General features: G+C 36.4%; 2 protein-coding genes across 4 annotated transcripts in view; one reads left to right on the top strand and one right to left on the bottom strand.

Annotated features, from left to right (window-relative positions):
- Positions 1–1,769, top strand: part of LOC113074125 (whirlin-like) — a 48,619-nt gene extending 46,850 nt beyond the window's left edge. The window contains exon 13 of the mRNA XM_026246859.1: positions 1,065–1,769. Within this exon, the coding sequence (XP_026102644.1) occupies positions 1,065–1,247 (183 nt within the window). The 3' untranslated portion in view covers positions 1,248–1,769. The remainder of the gene's footprint in view (positions 1–1,064) is intronic.
- A 1,552-nt stretch (positions 1,770–3,321) lies between these two features.
- Positions 3,322–14,655, bottom strand: LOC113074105 (syntaxin-binding protein 1). Of its 3 annotated transcripts, none has more exons than XM_026246843.1 (20): positions 14,413–14,655; positions 11,833–11,882; positions 11,442–11,523; positions 11,274–11,350; positions 10,234–10,312; positions 9,844–9,947; positions 8,070–8,218; positions 7,726–7,810; positions 7,429–7,559; positions 7,117–7,224; positions 6,539–6,599; positions 6,393–6,458; positions 6,223–6,303; positions 6,003–6,141; positions 5,639–5,748; positions 5,303–5,407; positions 5,133–5,218; positions 4,880–5,034; positions 3,996–4,122; positions 3,322–3,790 (listed from the first exon to the last, which is right to left on the bottom strand). In XM_026246843.1, the coding sequence occupies exons 1-19, from the start codon at positions 14,447–14,449 to the stop codon at positions 4,013–4,015; spliced, it is 1,815 nt and encodes a 604-aa protein (XP_026102628.1). In that variant the 5' UTR covers positions 14,450–14,655; the 3' UTR covers positions 3,322–3,790; positions 3,996–4,012. The 3 variants fall into 3 exon arrangements, with proteins under 3 accessions (XP_026102628.1, XP_026102635.1, XP_026102621.1); XM_026246850.1 differs by having other exon boundaries at positions 3,322–3,766; XM_026246836.1 differs by having other exon boundaries at positions 3,322–3,776; positions 14,413–14,654.
- Between the last annotated feature and the right edge of the window lie 114 nt (positions 14,656–14,769).

Genomic DNA, 14,769 nt, shown 5'->3' with positions numbered 1-14,769 from the left:
GATATGACTGCACCCGAAGCTTAAAAATGAACTTCCCAGCAGGACCTGAGCATATCTGTTGGCTGGTCTGTTAGAAAAAGCAACTGTGAAGAGAAAAGCTTTTTAAAGTGCTGTTTGATACCATCAGATTATTCCTCTGCTTATTCGTTTTTCCTGAAAATGCTGACCTTCATAGGAAGGAAAAATGATTAGAAAAACAGATTTATTTTCTAGCTTTAAGCTAATGAATAGTAAATGGGTTTGTGCTTGATTGTCCTTGATGCCTTACACCAGGGTAATACTAATATTTCTCAATTTAGTAAAATGCCACATTCCTAGACTGAATTATTTGTTTTTTAAAAAAGAATTTGCTGCGGATCATGTTTGAAAGCTTAATTAGGCATAATGGCTATTGATTGTGTTTTTTTAAAAAAGCAGTATTTTTAAAGCATCATATATTATGTGACGTTAGAGTGAGATCTCAGACGTCATCTGACATGGTAACGAATTGAATCCAACCTGAAAGAAAAGCACGGCACAATGAGCCGATGTCAGAGGTGTAACCATGGCTACCGCACTAAGCTCCACTTTGGTTTTAATCAAATGTTCATTATGTGAGCATTCACTATTCAGTCTTTATGAGACATGTAGAGCTCGGGTGTCATGTTGAGAGTTCAACTGTAATAAATGTTGACAAATTAGATCAGACTCCAGCAGGATTGTATGACAGTCGCACCTTCATGGCGTAACCTGATTGTGGACCGTGGAGGAATTTGTTACCCTAAAAGCAGCACTATTAGACTGGCCTCCTTCCAGCTCAACGAAAAATGACAACCAGAACACTCATCGTGGTTATCTCTTTCTACTTGTCCCCAGGCACTTTATCTTCATACTTTGACAGGAGGTCAGCTAATAAGCTCTCAATACGAAGTGCCATATCTGAGAGAGCAAGCCATCATTTTCTCCCCCATTTCCCACTCGTCTCTTCTCTCACACTTTTGATAGATGATCTCTTTTTTCGGAAGGTTTGAGACAGCTGAAGTACTTCCTTTGCTTATTTCTCTCTTTCTCTTTTTGTCTCCCAGAAGGGGGGCTCTGTGCATATCTCTGGACAGTTACGTGTGGGTCAGGTGATTCTGGAGGTGAATGGCGTGTCACTTAAAGGCATGGAGCAACGGGACGTGACTCGGGTCATTGCAGAGGCCTTTAAGACCAAAGACAAAGACTATGTTGACTTTTTGATCGCCGAGTTCAACTTTGCTCTGTAGAAGTCGTCCCTTGAGAGTTTTACTAGACGCCACTGCAAAGACCTTGCACTTTATGTCAAGTCCGCACGAGGGGCTGAATGAGTCATGCTTGTCGTATCTGAGTCACAGTTAGCTTAGAGTTCAAGAGCTGCAACACACCCACCTTACGTCTGTGTTCTCGCTAAACAACGAGCAGCTGCCACACATTCACTGAACGATCTGCAGAGCCAACAGAGACTGTTGGTAATGTTTGATAGGATGAGGTCAGGCTTATATCAAGTCTGTCAATTCTGTGCCATATACATACACACACACATACACGCATACATACACACACAGGGATGTACACACACACGTACACACACACACACACACACACACACTACCATTAAGGTATTTTTTTTTTTTTTTTTTTTACTCACATACAGCCATTACTCTAATCTTTATTGTCAAATTATTTTTAAGAAATCATTTTAATATGCTGATTTGGTGCTCAAGAAAACATTTTTGTATTATTTCTTGTTATTATCAATGTTGAAAACAGAATATTTTATTTGATGAATGAACAGCATTTATTTGAATTACAATTTTTTAAATCTCTCTCTCTCTCTCACACACTCATACACACACACACACACACACACACACACACACACACACACACACACACACACACTCAAATCAGCCTCTTTTATTTAGATCTTATATCTGTGCATACTTCAAAGATGGGTAATAGAGAGGTATAATGAAGAAGTGTATAGCAGATCAGATGTACAGTGTTTCAGTTATATGTACTGTAAATGCATGGCTCCTGATTATGCAACATACAGAGAGTTATTGTACATAGGTAAAATAATGTAAAGCTGTATATATTTTATGTAATATATCTTTTTTTTTTGCACATACTGTTGAAATAATGTTTTCAATGACTACATCAAAAACCTCAAAACCCTTAAATATGAACCCAATCATCACTACTTAGAATAATAACATACAGTATATACACATATTAGTTTTTCAACCCTAAAGGATGTTTTATTGATACATCACACACCGTTATGCAGATAGTCTCTTTAAGTTTATAAAGATTTTTATTTTTATTTGTTGCTTGTCATTTGTTGTACTTTGCAATGTGAAACACATGATATTAAAACTTTACAAGAACTAAATTATTGTAGGCTGATTGCAGAGCAACCCCATATAAAGACAGTGCACACTCCGAGGGTATCAATATTATGCCTGAAATATTTATTATTTACGATAAACTGGAAAAGAGACTTAAATAAATATTTAAATACTGAATTAAATGTCTGTAATTGATTGATATTTTTATTTCTTGGTAAAATCATACTGTTATCAGCCCAAAATGTGTTCGTCTAGCTCTGTTTTCTGATGAAGTAGTGTTCTGGTGCCCTCATGTGTTCAAATGAAGAACATGGGTTTCATTTCTAAGGTTTGGGGTGCTTGAAAGGCAGTGCTATATTTAAATGTATTATATACCTATTACATAAATCTCCACCTATTATACCATATATTTTTGTTCAACATTTTTGCAATTAATTTGGCTCTTTCTGCAATAAGGTGACACCATTCAAGGTCTAGTAGTTCATATTAGATCTATTTTATTTTTTAACGTTATTCTTTTTGAACAGTTCCTTTTGATACATGTTTCTAAATACTCAAATGCGTCTGCCTCAAAACCAAATGAATAATAGAACTGAACTGAACTATAACTGATCCATGTTTTTTTCTGTCATGTTATGAGAAATACCATAATGCGTGATGTGCATGGCATGAAAACTCCCAAATGTCATAATCACAAGATGTTTAACATTAGCCAGTTTATTTTACTATATGCACAAGACAATAGTTTGCACTTCATAACCTCTGATGTGATAACATGTTACATATATTTAAATATGGCATATAGAGTGCATATTTACACTGCATGAATTTGTGTTCTAAGTGTAAATAAATAACATATTACAACATAAGAAGTAATCATACTACAATAGTACACAAGGAGCAGTCATTCAGTGCTGAAGATGTAAAACAAAAATAGAAAGTCAACAGGCTTTACTATATTAACAAAGTCTATATAAAAGACTAGTAACTCTTATTTCCAAACCACAGGATTAAAACAACACAAAGCAGCTGATATTCACAAAGGGATGTCCAGTACTGACATTAGCACACAACAGACACATTAATGCTTGGCAGACGCTGCATTGCAGGCTGAACTACTGATTTAATTCAAAGTAACTTTACAGAAGAGGAAACTAAAATTTCTCTTGTTGTGCTATGCTAGACACAGAGAGTATTCAAATCTGCTAGTCAATTGGTCCCATATTACCAACAATGCTGAATGACACTGACAACACTGTTAATGATCTTTTATGTAATCTGAGGCTAATATTTAGGTGATACTGAATGTAACAGAGGTTATATATGTAATAGTAGTAAAACACTATTGCTGAGAAGGGAAGTGCTGAAGGGAGACAGACTGCCGAAAATTAGCCGAAGAAACATTGTATGGGCGTCTAGTTGGATCTTGTCATCGATGACTTCAGAATAGTGAGGCAGTGCAATGAAAGCAGAAAGTGAGACAAATTTGATTAACGTTACAATGAATTAAAATAGCTACATGTCTATTTATTAAATGAGTTAAATATGATGTTCAAAATGTCTTCAGATTCTTTTTTATATTGAAGCATTAAAACCTTTTCAAAAAATTTAAATTTAATCAATTTGCAATTAAAAAGGTCTGACCTTTTTCATGTCTTTCATCACTCGTCTTCTGCAGGAAGCTGGTCCTCAGGGGCTGCGTTGGGGTCCAGGAAGTCTTGGTGCTGCAGATGCTTCAGGTATTTAATGGGAGTGATGGTGTGGGTGGAGCCTGTGAGGGAGGTCAGAGACATAAAAAAACCCTCATTAAAACCACACTGCAGGGGTCTGTTACTAATAACAGTTATACAGTGACCAGTTAACATCTTTTCTGTCACTTACTGCTTAAATTCATTGTCAAGGCAAATTACATCATTTACAACCATAACCACTGTCATTCGACAGCCGAATGCTTTTGATGCTCAATAATTCAGATTTTAGGTCGGCAAAAAATATACACTACTGTTCAAATGTTTGGGGTTGGTAAGATTTTTATGCTCACCAAGGCGGCATTTATTTGATAAAGAATACAACAAAACAGTAATATTGTAAATTATTATTCCAATGTAAAATAACTGTTTGCCATTTGAATATTTTTTTTAAAAATGTAATATATTTCTCTTATGCCCGAGCTGAATTTTCAGCAGCCATTACTTCTTAATACTTTTGTGAAAACAATTGAAACAAGTATTATTTTTTAATAACTATTTTAATAATCTAATAATTAATGTCACTTTTGATTAAATACTCCCTTGCTGAATAAAAGTACTAATTAAAAAATAACTAAAACTTAATGACCCCAAACTTTTAAATGGTAGTGCATAATATAAAGAGATCTGATTAATATATCGCTTGGAATTTTTAAAGGCACAGCTATAAAAAGAAAGGCAGAATCGTGTAATTCTGTCTGTTGTAAGGGTTATTTCTGAAACGGTGAGTCATTGATCGTTTGGAGGTGTAAGAAAGGGCCCTTGAGCACTGCAACCCACCGATGAGAGCTTCCCATTTGCCGTTGGCCTGCGTGACCTCATAGACGCAGCGCATCTCGCTGTAGGTCACACCTCCAGTGATGAAGACGATGATGCGTGGGCCGTTGCGGATCTCTCCTGGACTCTTGTTCTTATGCCAGTTCCCATAACGTGCACTGAAAATGGCCAGCAGTGCTATTATAACTAGATATTTCTCTAGATTAATGAGAAGATGTTGTGTACTGAATTCATGTGTTTGTGCAGGTAATCCTACCTGGCAGCCGTGGTCGTCTTTGAGGATGCTGTGCGTGTGGAGATGTAAGGGTACAGTTTTGGGTCGAGTTTGTCTTCAATGGCATCCTGTCATAATGTAATTAGGAGAAATTCAAGTTAATGTTTGTTGACATATTCAAAGTGAGGCAAGAAACTGTTGGTTCAGCTCACCTCCATGATGTCTTTGACCAAAGGAGTCCATCGGGAGAGCTGGTACGTTTGCTCACTGATTCTTTCCTTGCGGTCAGGTTTCTTCCCTTTACGTGTGGTTACTTGCTGTGGATACATATTTAAAGAGCTATGCATGTTGACCCCAGGCTTTATGATTAGTGATGTACTGATTTTCTTTTTTTGTTTGTTTGAAAAAGATTAGCATGGATATTCTGCAAAAGATCTCATTTTGTGTTCCACAGGACAAAAATCAAATCATACAAAGATTGAGCGACACGAGGGCGAGATGTTTTTTGACAATTTTTTGATTGAACATGTTTGTTCAACCTAGCTTACCTCTGAAATGATGGGAACCCCCAAATGGGCCATATTAGAGATGATGTCACTGTCCTCTGGAGGGATCTGGGCATGCTGGAGGAGCTTACACAGATTCTCCTCTGACACACCTATGAGACAAACACACAGTCAGCCAGGAATGATTATACATACTGTAATTCCACACGTAATTATAGAGTTTGAACTGGCTCTAGATCCTTGCGTCCCAGCATTATGACAGTTTTTCTCACTGTTGTGTGATATTAGTAATGGCTGTGTGTGCAAACTGTACACACAATGTCAAACGTACCACCCCCATCTCACCCACACACAGCAAAAAACTGATGGAAAATACAAATCATTTGCCATTTGGCAGCCTTCTCACCATTCTTAAGAAAGATATAGAGCAGGATGATACGGATCTTGTCCATGATAGTAATGTTGGCATCCAGTAGGACCGGTACGATGGTTCTCATAGGATCTTTGATCTTCTCACCTTCTGCATCTGTGCCCATGGCTAGATCCTAAGACGCAGCACACAGACACTATTAACACTGATTAACATGATGTTTTGAGCAAACAGGCCAATCAGAGATATGCTGTACCTGCTCGACACGGCACAGTTTGTCCACTGTACCCTGGTAATTCTTCATACAATCTTCTGCTAAGTGCAAATGAGTCGAATACTGCAAGATTACAAAACTTCTATCAGCAATGTTGACTTAATTATCCCCTTGAATCAGTTGATACAAAGACATGAAAATGATCTCAGCACCTTGCTTAACTCTTTTTGGTACTGTGGCATCTTTTTAAGCATTTGGGAGAGCTCTTTCATGGTAGTCTGGAAGACGCAAAAACAGTCAGTTATCAGCAATAATCAAGAAAATGCAGTTAATGTTTGCTCAGTGATAAATAACACACCTTCTCTCCTGTGTTCATCTTTTTGCTTGCAGAAAAGTCCTTAAGTGATTTCGTCACAGCCCTAAAAAGAGAGAAATAATTATATTTAATACATTATTATTATTATTATTATTATTAATTCTGGCTTATGTTAGTTATAGTTGTTCAAAAATGTCCTTCTTTAAAAATGATTAAATGTTATTTTTAATTTGCCAATATACAATTTATAAATAAGTAACAATAAATACATTTATAATGTTTCAGAAGATTTCCATTTCAGATGAATGCTACTTATTTTAAACCCGAGCAACACAACTGGTTTCAGTTTCATATTTTAGATAGATTGTATATTGTATATGATTTCTAAGGGGTTATTGACACTGAAGTCTGGAGTAATGATTGCTGAAAACTGGCCATCACAGCAATAAAGGATATCTTAAAATACATGAAAATAGGAAACATGTGTTTGAAATTGTAAAAATATTTCACTATGTTACTGTTTATACTGTATTTTTGATCAAATAAACACAACCGTGGTGATAAAGAAATGTATAAATCTTTTGAAAGGTAGTGAACCAGTGAAGGAACATCAGACTTACGTGGACACCTCTGCTATGTGTTTATGTCTCAGAGTCATCCACAGGTCATCATCTTCATCCAACAGCACCTCTTTCATACGAGTGTCACCCATTCCACTGGTCTCATACCTGATTAACACACACACACATATAAATATGCACCATCAACATAAGTTAATCCGCATCAGCACTGTATACAGTGAAATGATGGAAGGATATTGATATTAACATCATGACAGATTAAACACTTGGACTTGACTGAAAGTCAGTTCTAACGATCTGAGTGACCTCAGAGCAGCATATAGATGAATTACAAACTGTTGGAGTTTTTACTTGTAGACATCATTCTCAATGGGCAGCAGGTCATAGGCCATGGCCTGAAATGTGAGCTCGTGTAGAAGTGGCGAGACAGGGTCAAAACCTCGATCCAGAATCAATAGCTGCGAACGTGCTTTATCAGGTCCCTATGAAAGAGAGGGAAAACAAAGAAACAGCTCAAGATGGAGCACAAACCAGTAGAGCAAGGAATTAACGTTGGACAGTGAGAAATTAAGGTCACTTGTGCCAGACAGGAGCAGTTTATTTTTATCATCCGAGACTAAATATTGTGCTACAAGCTCTGAGACTCACCTCTCCCAAAGTGGGGTCATCCGCTTTGTAACCGTCCAGTTTATCCTGAAGCATCTGGGCCAGGACTGCATTGTCTTTGTACTCTCTTCAAGACACAGCAAAACATAATCCATCATGATGCGGACCGTCACTGACCTTTAATGCTCATTCTCGATTAAATCTAATCACTATAATCTGTTATATCTGATTTTTAAATAACAGTTGTGTGCTTGTTTTATTTATTTTTTTTTTCTTTGCAGAGGGCTGATGATGCTTGGAGTTACATTACAGATATGTGTCAGCAGATGGTGTTTATGAGGATGTGTGAGTTTAATGGTATGACGTGTTTCTTCTTCCTCTCTCACCCTCTGTATCTAACAGCTGGGTACTCTTTCAGTGTGGCGCACAAGGTGGCTAATTGCTCGGCTAAACGCTCCAACACCTGGTTCTTTACATCAGCTTTAAACGGGCTGTAGAAATCCTGGAAGGCATCTGGTCTGTCCATTGAGAACACCTGAGAACAACGTAGCAGCAATAGATAAATGTCTCACTATGACATACAGATCTGTGCATTTATTCTAAATATCTCAGGGGATCCAGATGCATTCAAATGTGCTTATCAGTGCAAATGGATTTAGGAGCTGCATCAATGAAATCATACACTGTATATCTAATAGGTACAACATGTGCTTAGAAACATATTCAGTATGAATGAAATACATACTACCCATATTCAGAAGTAAAGTGTTCATCAGATACACACTTCAGAATATTGCTGTAAGTAGTCATTCTGGTAGTTTTCACCTATAGTTTTCAGACATGCATGTACTTCTTGTCTCACATACTGTTTTTCCCCTACTATATAATAGAAAAGTAGGCATATTCCAACACAAAGTCTTTCTCTAAAAACATGGTTAAAGATGTATTTTTGATAAATCATGAACTCAAAAACCAATAGAGATGTAGAACACTAATAGTGTGTCCTAACTAGGTGTGGTGAGATAAGGTGACTGCTAACTGCTTCTTTTCAATCTTCCTGGTTAATTGTTGTCCTGACTAGCCCTAATTCCAACACAAATGACAGAAAATTTCTCACTCGTTTGGTTTCTATTGGCCCCACCCACAGTGTTATCCTACTGGTCCAAAGAACTGCTTCACATAACTATAAAAAATATGTTCTTCAGTTTACAAGTTCTGTCTCTTTAAATCAACCTTTGTGACCCCCCCCCCCCCCCACCCTCACTGTCTAAGACTATATTTTAAGATATTTCCGGTGCTACTGCTATCACGAGAAAACATCTCACCAACTCTACACGGGATATTGTCAGCCATATGATATAGTTATTAAAGCATTACTGAAAGCAGTGGTGATTCATAGCAGTTTTAAGTTAGTGTTGATAAATTGTAAATGTGTTTTAATGCCACAGGTAACTTTTACCAAGCAGCTTCCTGTCCTATGGCAACTCTCGTCTCACTGCTGTCCATCTTCCCATGAGAATCAGCTAGTAAGTCTTTAGCAAGGATGAATGTTAATGGCTGTCACTGTTTCCCATAATCCTCTTTCACAACAGTAGTAACTCATTGATACGTCACCTGCCTTCCCTCTCTCTGAACGTGTGTGCTGTGTTCTGTACATTCTGCATGTTTCGCCAAAAACATGGTTTTCAGATTAATCTACAGCTACATAATAACTGCACTATCCTCTTTTCTTCCCTCAGTTTGACCTATAATCCATAGTTTTGTATCTCTCTCTTCCCATCCTAACACACTAGCCTCAACACACTCCCCCATCTGTCACATGAACATAACCCTAATGACGTCCAACCAAATTCCACGCTCGCTCTCATTGGCTGCCTGGTGACTCATTGATAGGGTATTAACCAATGGGGAGCAGGATTAGGGTTGGGATGGGGAGGGCTGATTCAGCCACTCCTCAGGATTAATTGTAAAGGGCAACAACAGAGGATTGGAGGTACAGAGACAGACTGACCAAAGCTGCACTCGAATGTTCCGGCATGATACAAGCAGGACTCATGCATTCACCACACTTCCCTCCACATCTCCATACATCCTCATAAGCTTCATCCGTTCTTTCTTGGGTCATAAGAAGTCTCAGGGTCTGACACAGAGGCTACTCACCTGTGATTCATAGGGCAGGAAGGCGATGTTAATCTCAGTCAGTGTCTTCACGACTTTAGAGGCACGGGATTTACTTATCAAGTTGAACAAAGAGTCTGGGATTGCTAAAATACAATAAAAAACAAATCAATCGAAAAAGAGTGAGAAATATATATATATATATATATATATATATATATATATATATATATATATATATATATATATATATATATATATATATATATATATATATATATATATCGGTGCTACTGCATATATATATATATATATATATATATATATATATATATATATATATATATATATATATATATATATGCTAGATAACTATCTAGTAGATGTGTAGAAAAGAGTTTCTGATGTATAAAAATAAAAAAACACACTCACTGTCTGTGAAGAACACGTGTGCACCTCTGTATATTGGATTACGGGGATCTCTGAAGTCATTGATGAGTCCCTCAACGGACTGTTGAAAACAAACATATTGTGTTTATTTATTTATATTATATTATCATGCATTATCATGAAGTAAAATTTAAGTAAAAACTTTAATATTTAACATTGAACTTAAAACTTTAAAACTTTAAACTTTAATATTGAAAACAGCTGTGCTGCGTAATATTTTTGTGGAAATGTTTTTCTGTGATACATTTTTCAGCATTCTTTGATAAATAGAAAGTTCAAAAGAACTACATTTATTTGAAATATAAATCTTTTGTAACACTATGATTGTCCATATTGTCTCTTCATCAAATGAATGGGTCCTTGTTGAACTAAAGTATTAATTCCTTTCTTACTGAGCCCACATTTTTAACAGAAGACTGATTAAGATTTTATTGAAATTGCATTTCCGTTGATAACATTTCACCATTGTGTTGTACAGTAAATCAGTAACTGTCATCTTGTGAATGTTTGGATATGATATGTACTGTACTCCCATATAAGATACATTTTATATATAAAATAAATGTGACCCTGGACCACAAAACTTAATTGTAAAATGTATAAATCACCCAAAAGCTGAATAAATAAGCTCTCCATTGATGTATGGTTTATTAGGATCAGACAATATTTGGCCGAGATACAACTACTGTATTTGAAAATCTGGAATCTGAGGGTGCAAAAAAATGATACTGTGAAAATCTGTGAAAAAAATCTGTTAAAATCGCCTTTGAAGTTGTCCAAATGAACCCTTAGCAATGCATATTAATAATCAAAAATTACGTTTTGATATATTTACTGTTGGAAATTTACAAAATGTATTCATAGAACATGACCTTTAATTAATATCCTAACTATTTTGGCAATAAAAGAAAAATGTATAATTTTGACCCATACAATGATTTTTTGGCTATTACCGACACTAAAAATATACCCCAGTGACTTAAGACGTGGTGTGGTGCAGGGTCACAAATGAGACACCTTACCTCATCAGATGGAGTGATGAGATAAATGGCTTCCATGGTAGGAAGAGGCTCACGCCGCTTGGTTATGTCCTCAACAACTGGAGTAAAAAATGGAAAAAAGTACATTTGAGCCAAATTTCTATATACAGTAATATATACTACCATGTGTATGTGTGTCTGTAAACTCACTTGTGATTCCCTCAGACATAATGTCTGTCATTTTACAGCATGATGAGATCATCCTCATGCTAAGCTTGTCCACCACCAAAACCTGAGGGAGAACAGCATGCATGATATATGTAGATTTAAACAACACGTAACAAATCAAACACAAACTGTTCGGTTTATTTAATACTGGGATAGGATGGACTTTTAAGCAGGGAGACCTAATATGACACCAGAGTCATCTTTAATTCAAGTTCATTTAAATTCATTTATTTTTATCATACTGTACAGACTAAATAAAGATTGTGTTTTGATTGCACAAACAGATGCTGCACATTACTACACGCCAACAAGAATCTTTTTCATAATGATTGACATTTTCTTCAGACGAAATGACGGTGAGATTGATGTGTACCTTCCATTCTCCCCTCTTCTTCAACTTCTTAATGACATCGTTCATAATCTCTGTAGAACAAAAACAATAACAACAACAACAAAAACATGAACAACAAAGTGATTTCTGCAACAAACAAACAAAAGACAATGTTCAGGGAATATATCAATATTTTGCATGCAACAGATCTTAGTCAAAGTTTAAATCAAATGTTAATGCTGGGCCTTAGCTGGTCATGTGCTGGTATTAAACTGGTCGGTCCAGTTTAGGTCCATCTTAAACCAGCTCAAACCAGCATCAAAACATACCTAACCAGCATATGCTGTTTTTTTTAACAGGGCTCAAACTATTTGGGGCCACCCCATATTAAACATGCTTGATATCTATGGTTTTTAAATCGGGGAGATGATGGCTATGATTATATCAGTACTTTCACAACAGCCAATATGCGACCGCAAAACAAGCTGCTGTAGGATTCGGTTGGACAGAGGAGATGGAGAAACTGCTTGTGGAAGTTTTGCAATAACGCGTCTATCTGTTGAAACCGTACCATTGCATGTGAGATCAAGTAAAGCGCTTCCTCTGGCATGATAATCTTCATAAAATCTTGTAGTGTGTGATGATGCATCATAAATTTCCGATCTTGAAGCGTGTGCGAGGGAAGAAAATTTGGGAAGATTCTTAATATATGTGTGTGCTGCAACCAGATTTCACAATCAGTTAAGATTTTAAACCTCCTGTAGTGTGAGCCAGGCATGACACAACTATGCAGAATTTGCCAAAAGCATCAGGTAGAGGTTTTGCGGAGTCTGAACCCTCTCTCCTTTTTAAAATATGTTTAAAATAGCACCATACCCTCTGCAGACACTAAAGAACATACAGTATACTCTAAAAAATGCTTGGTTGCTTCAACCGCAACTTTGGGTCAAATACGGACTAACACAACTGTTGGGCTCATTTTACTATCATAACATTATGGTTTGCTGCTTAGCATCACATTGTTTGAAGTATGATATAAGGATGCTTTCTGTCATTTGTCCAATGTGTTTTGTTGTAAAGAATTTTTGGATTTAGTGTTTAGTTATTGATATAGTAATTTGATGATTAAGAAAACTGTATGAAATCAAATAAAAACAAAATCAAAAACCGTTCAGGTCTTTTATGGCAGCAGAAAAGGAAATGCTGAACTTTATTTGTTTAAATGATATATATTGTATGTGGTGAGAGAGACGCAGCAATCACAGGCCTAATCTCTTCTCAATCCTCTTACACCTCCAGCCTCTCTATTTTTGTTCCTCATCTGTCTCTTTCTCCTGCTCTGACCGTCACTCCTTTTTTTCTTTTTCTCACTCTCTTTCTCTCTTTATATCTCTACCACTGGATGTGAGCACAGTGGACCTGAATCATTTTTACTGCCCTTTTAAAAGCTGAACTGAATGGCGAGATCCCAAACGCAACAGCTTCCTGCAGTCATATAACACATTTCACAGCTATTGACGCTGGATCTGTCAGTTCTAACACCCAGAGGTGTTGTTGCATGAAAATAAACTTGTGATCAACCTCACAGGCTATTGAAAAAAAAATCGAACAACAAATCAACATCCAGACTGGAAAAAATTTCTGTTTATAAAAAAAGTTGCTGGTGAGATGTGTGATTAATATTTAAAGGGTGGAAACTGGATTGAAAGCTTTTAGACTAAAAACTTAACCTAATGGTTGATTAAAATTCTAATTAACAGCACAAAAAAATATGTCCAAAAATATTAATAGACTACCATCCAGCGGCAATTTTGACATAGGCCTATTATGCTATAATGTGTCACTATTTCCTGATGCTGATGCCGTAATAATAATAAAAAATGCTTGATCTTCACATCTGCAAAAGTATAACAAAAATGCATACCTAATAATTGATATTTCTCCTGAGAATTTCTAGGATTTAATCAACACCAGCACTATAAATGGCATCTAAAATAACAAGAAAGAATGACACAGGGCACATCGTGAAAAGTGTGAAGTCTGGATGTGATGAAAGAAAGAATCTGAGAATGTATTATGAACACCAGAAAATCTTGTCAACCCTTACGGTGCCAAAGAGCCAGAAAATAACCTGGGCTACAACATTTTTTCTTTCTGACCCTGGAATGTCAGAACTGTCTGTAAGGGATGGTGTATAGATAGTATAGATAGATTTTCCACTTTTTTTGTGCTTCCACCCAACAGCACAGCAAAACCTCCCCTCATATCTAGATCCTTAATCCCACAGGACTACACAGATTACTGAGTATCTCCAATCTCCAGTGCTTTATGCTAGCCAATAGGCTATCAATTGTTTGCATAGTGCAATATGATAGAATAAAAGTGTTACATTTAAAGGATTCAATAAAAGCAGTGTCACTTTATGAGGATTATATTGTTGGTGAACTATGTAATTGCATTTAACTCACCATGAAATACATAACACACAAATACAAATTTATAAGGGAATATAAATTAGAAAACGAATTAGAAATAGCTGAAATAGCCCTAAATTTAAATGTTAAATAAATCAATAATTTAGCCCTAAAGTAACTTATCTTATCTAAACGAAACATGTCTTACTTTCTCCGACAATCGCCTTGAGCCCCAGAGATGCCATCCTGTCTGCTGTTGTCTCTCTGTCTGCTGGACTCAGAGTGCGCGCGCTTCGAGCACTGTTGGGGTAAATGGGATGTGGCGCTTGCGTCGATGTCTAATCCCACTACACGCCTCCGCAGCTCCACTGTTGACGTATGCTCTATGTCTTGTAAACTATACACACATTTGTGCACATTAATCATTTTTAATTCGCATTGACTGGTTTTGTGAGCAATTTTTCTACTCATGTGTTTGGGTATTGTATACAGTGAACTGCTATAAAAGCAAGTGATTTGGAATTAATGTCTAGAAAAACTAACGTTTTTGCACAATAATTACGTG

Source organism: Carassius auratus, chromosome 5 (assembly GCF_003368295.1).
Source record: "Carassius auratus strain Wakin chromosome 5, ASM336829v1, whole genome shotgun sequence".
NCBI classification, from domain to species: Eukaryota; Metazoa; Chordata; class Actinopteri; order Cypriniformes; family Cyprinidae; genus Carassius; species Carassius auratus.
This window is presented reverse-complemented; position numbering and strand designations above follow the sequence as displayed.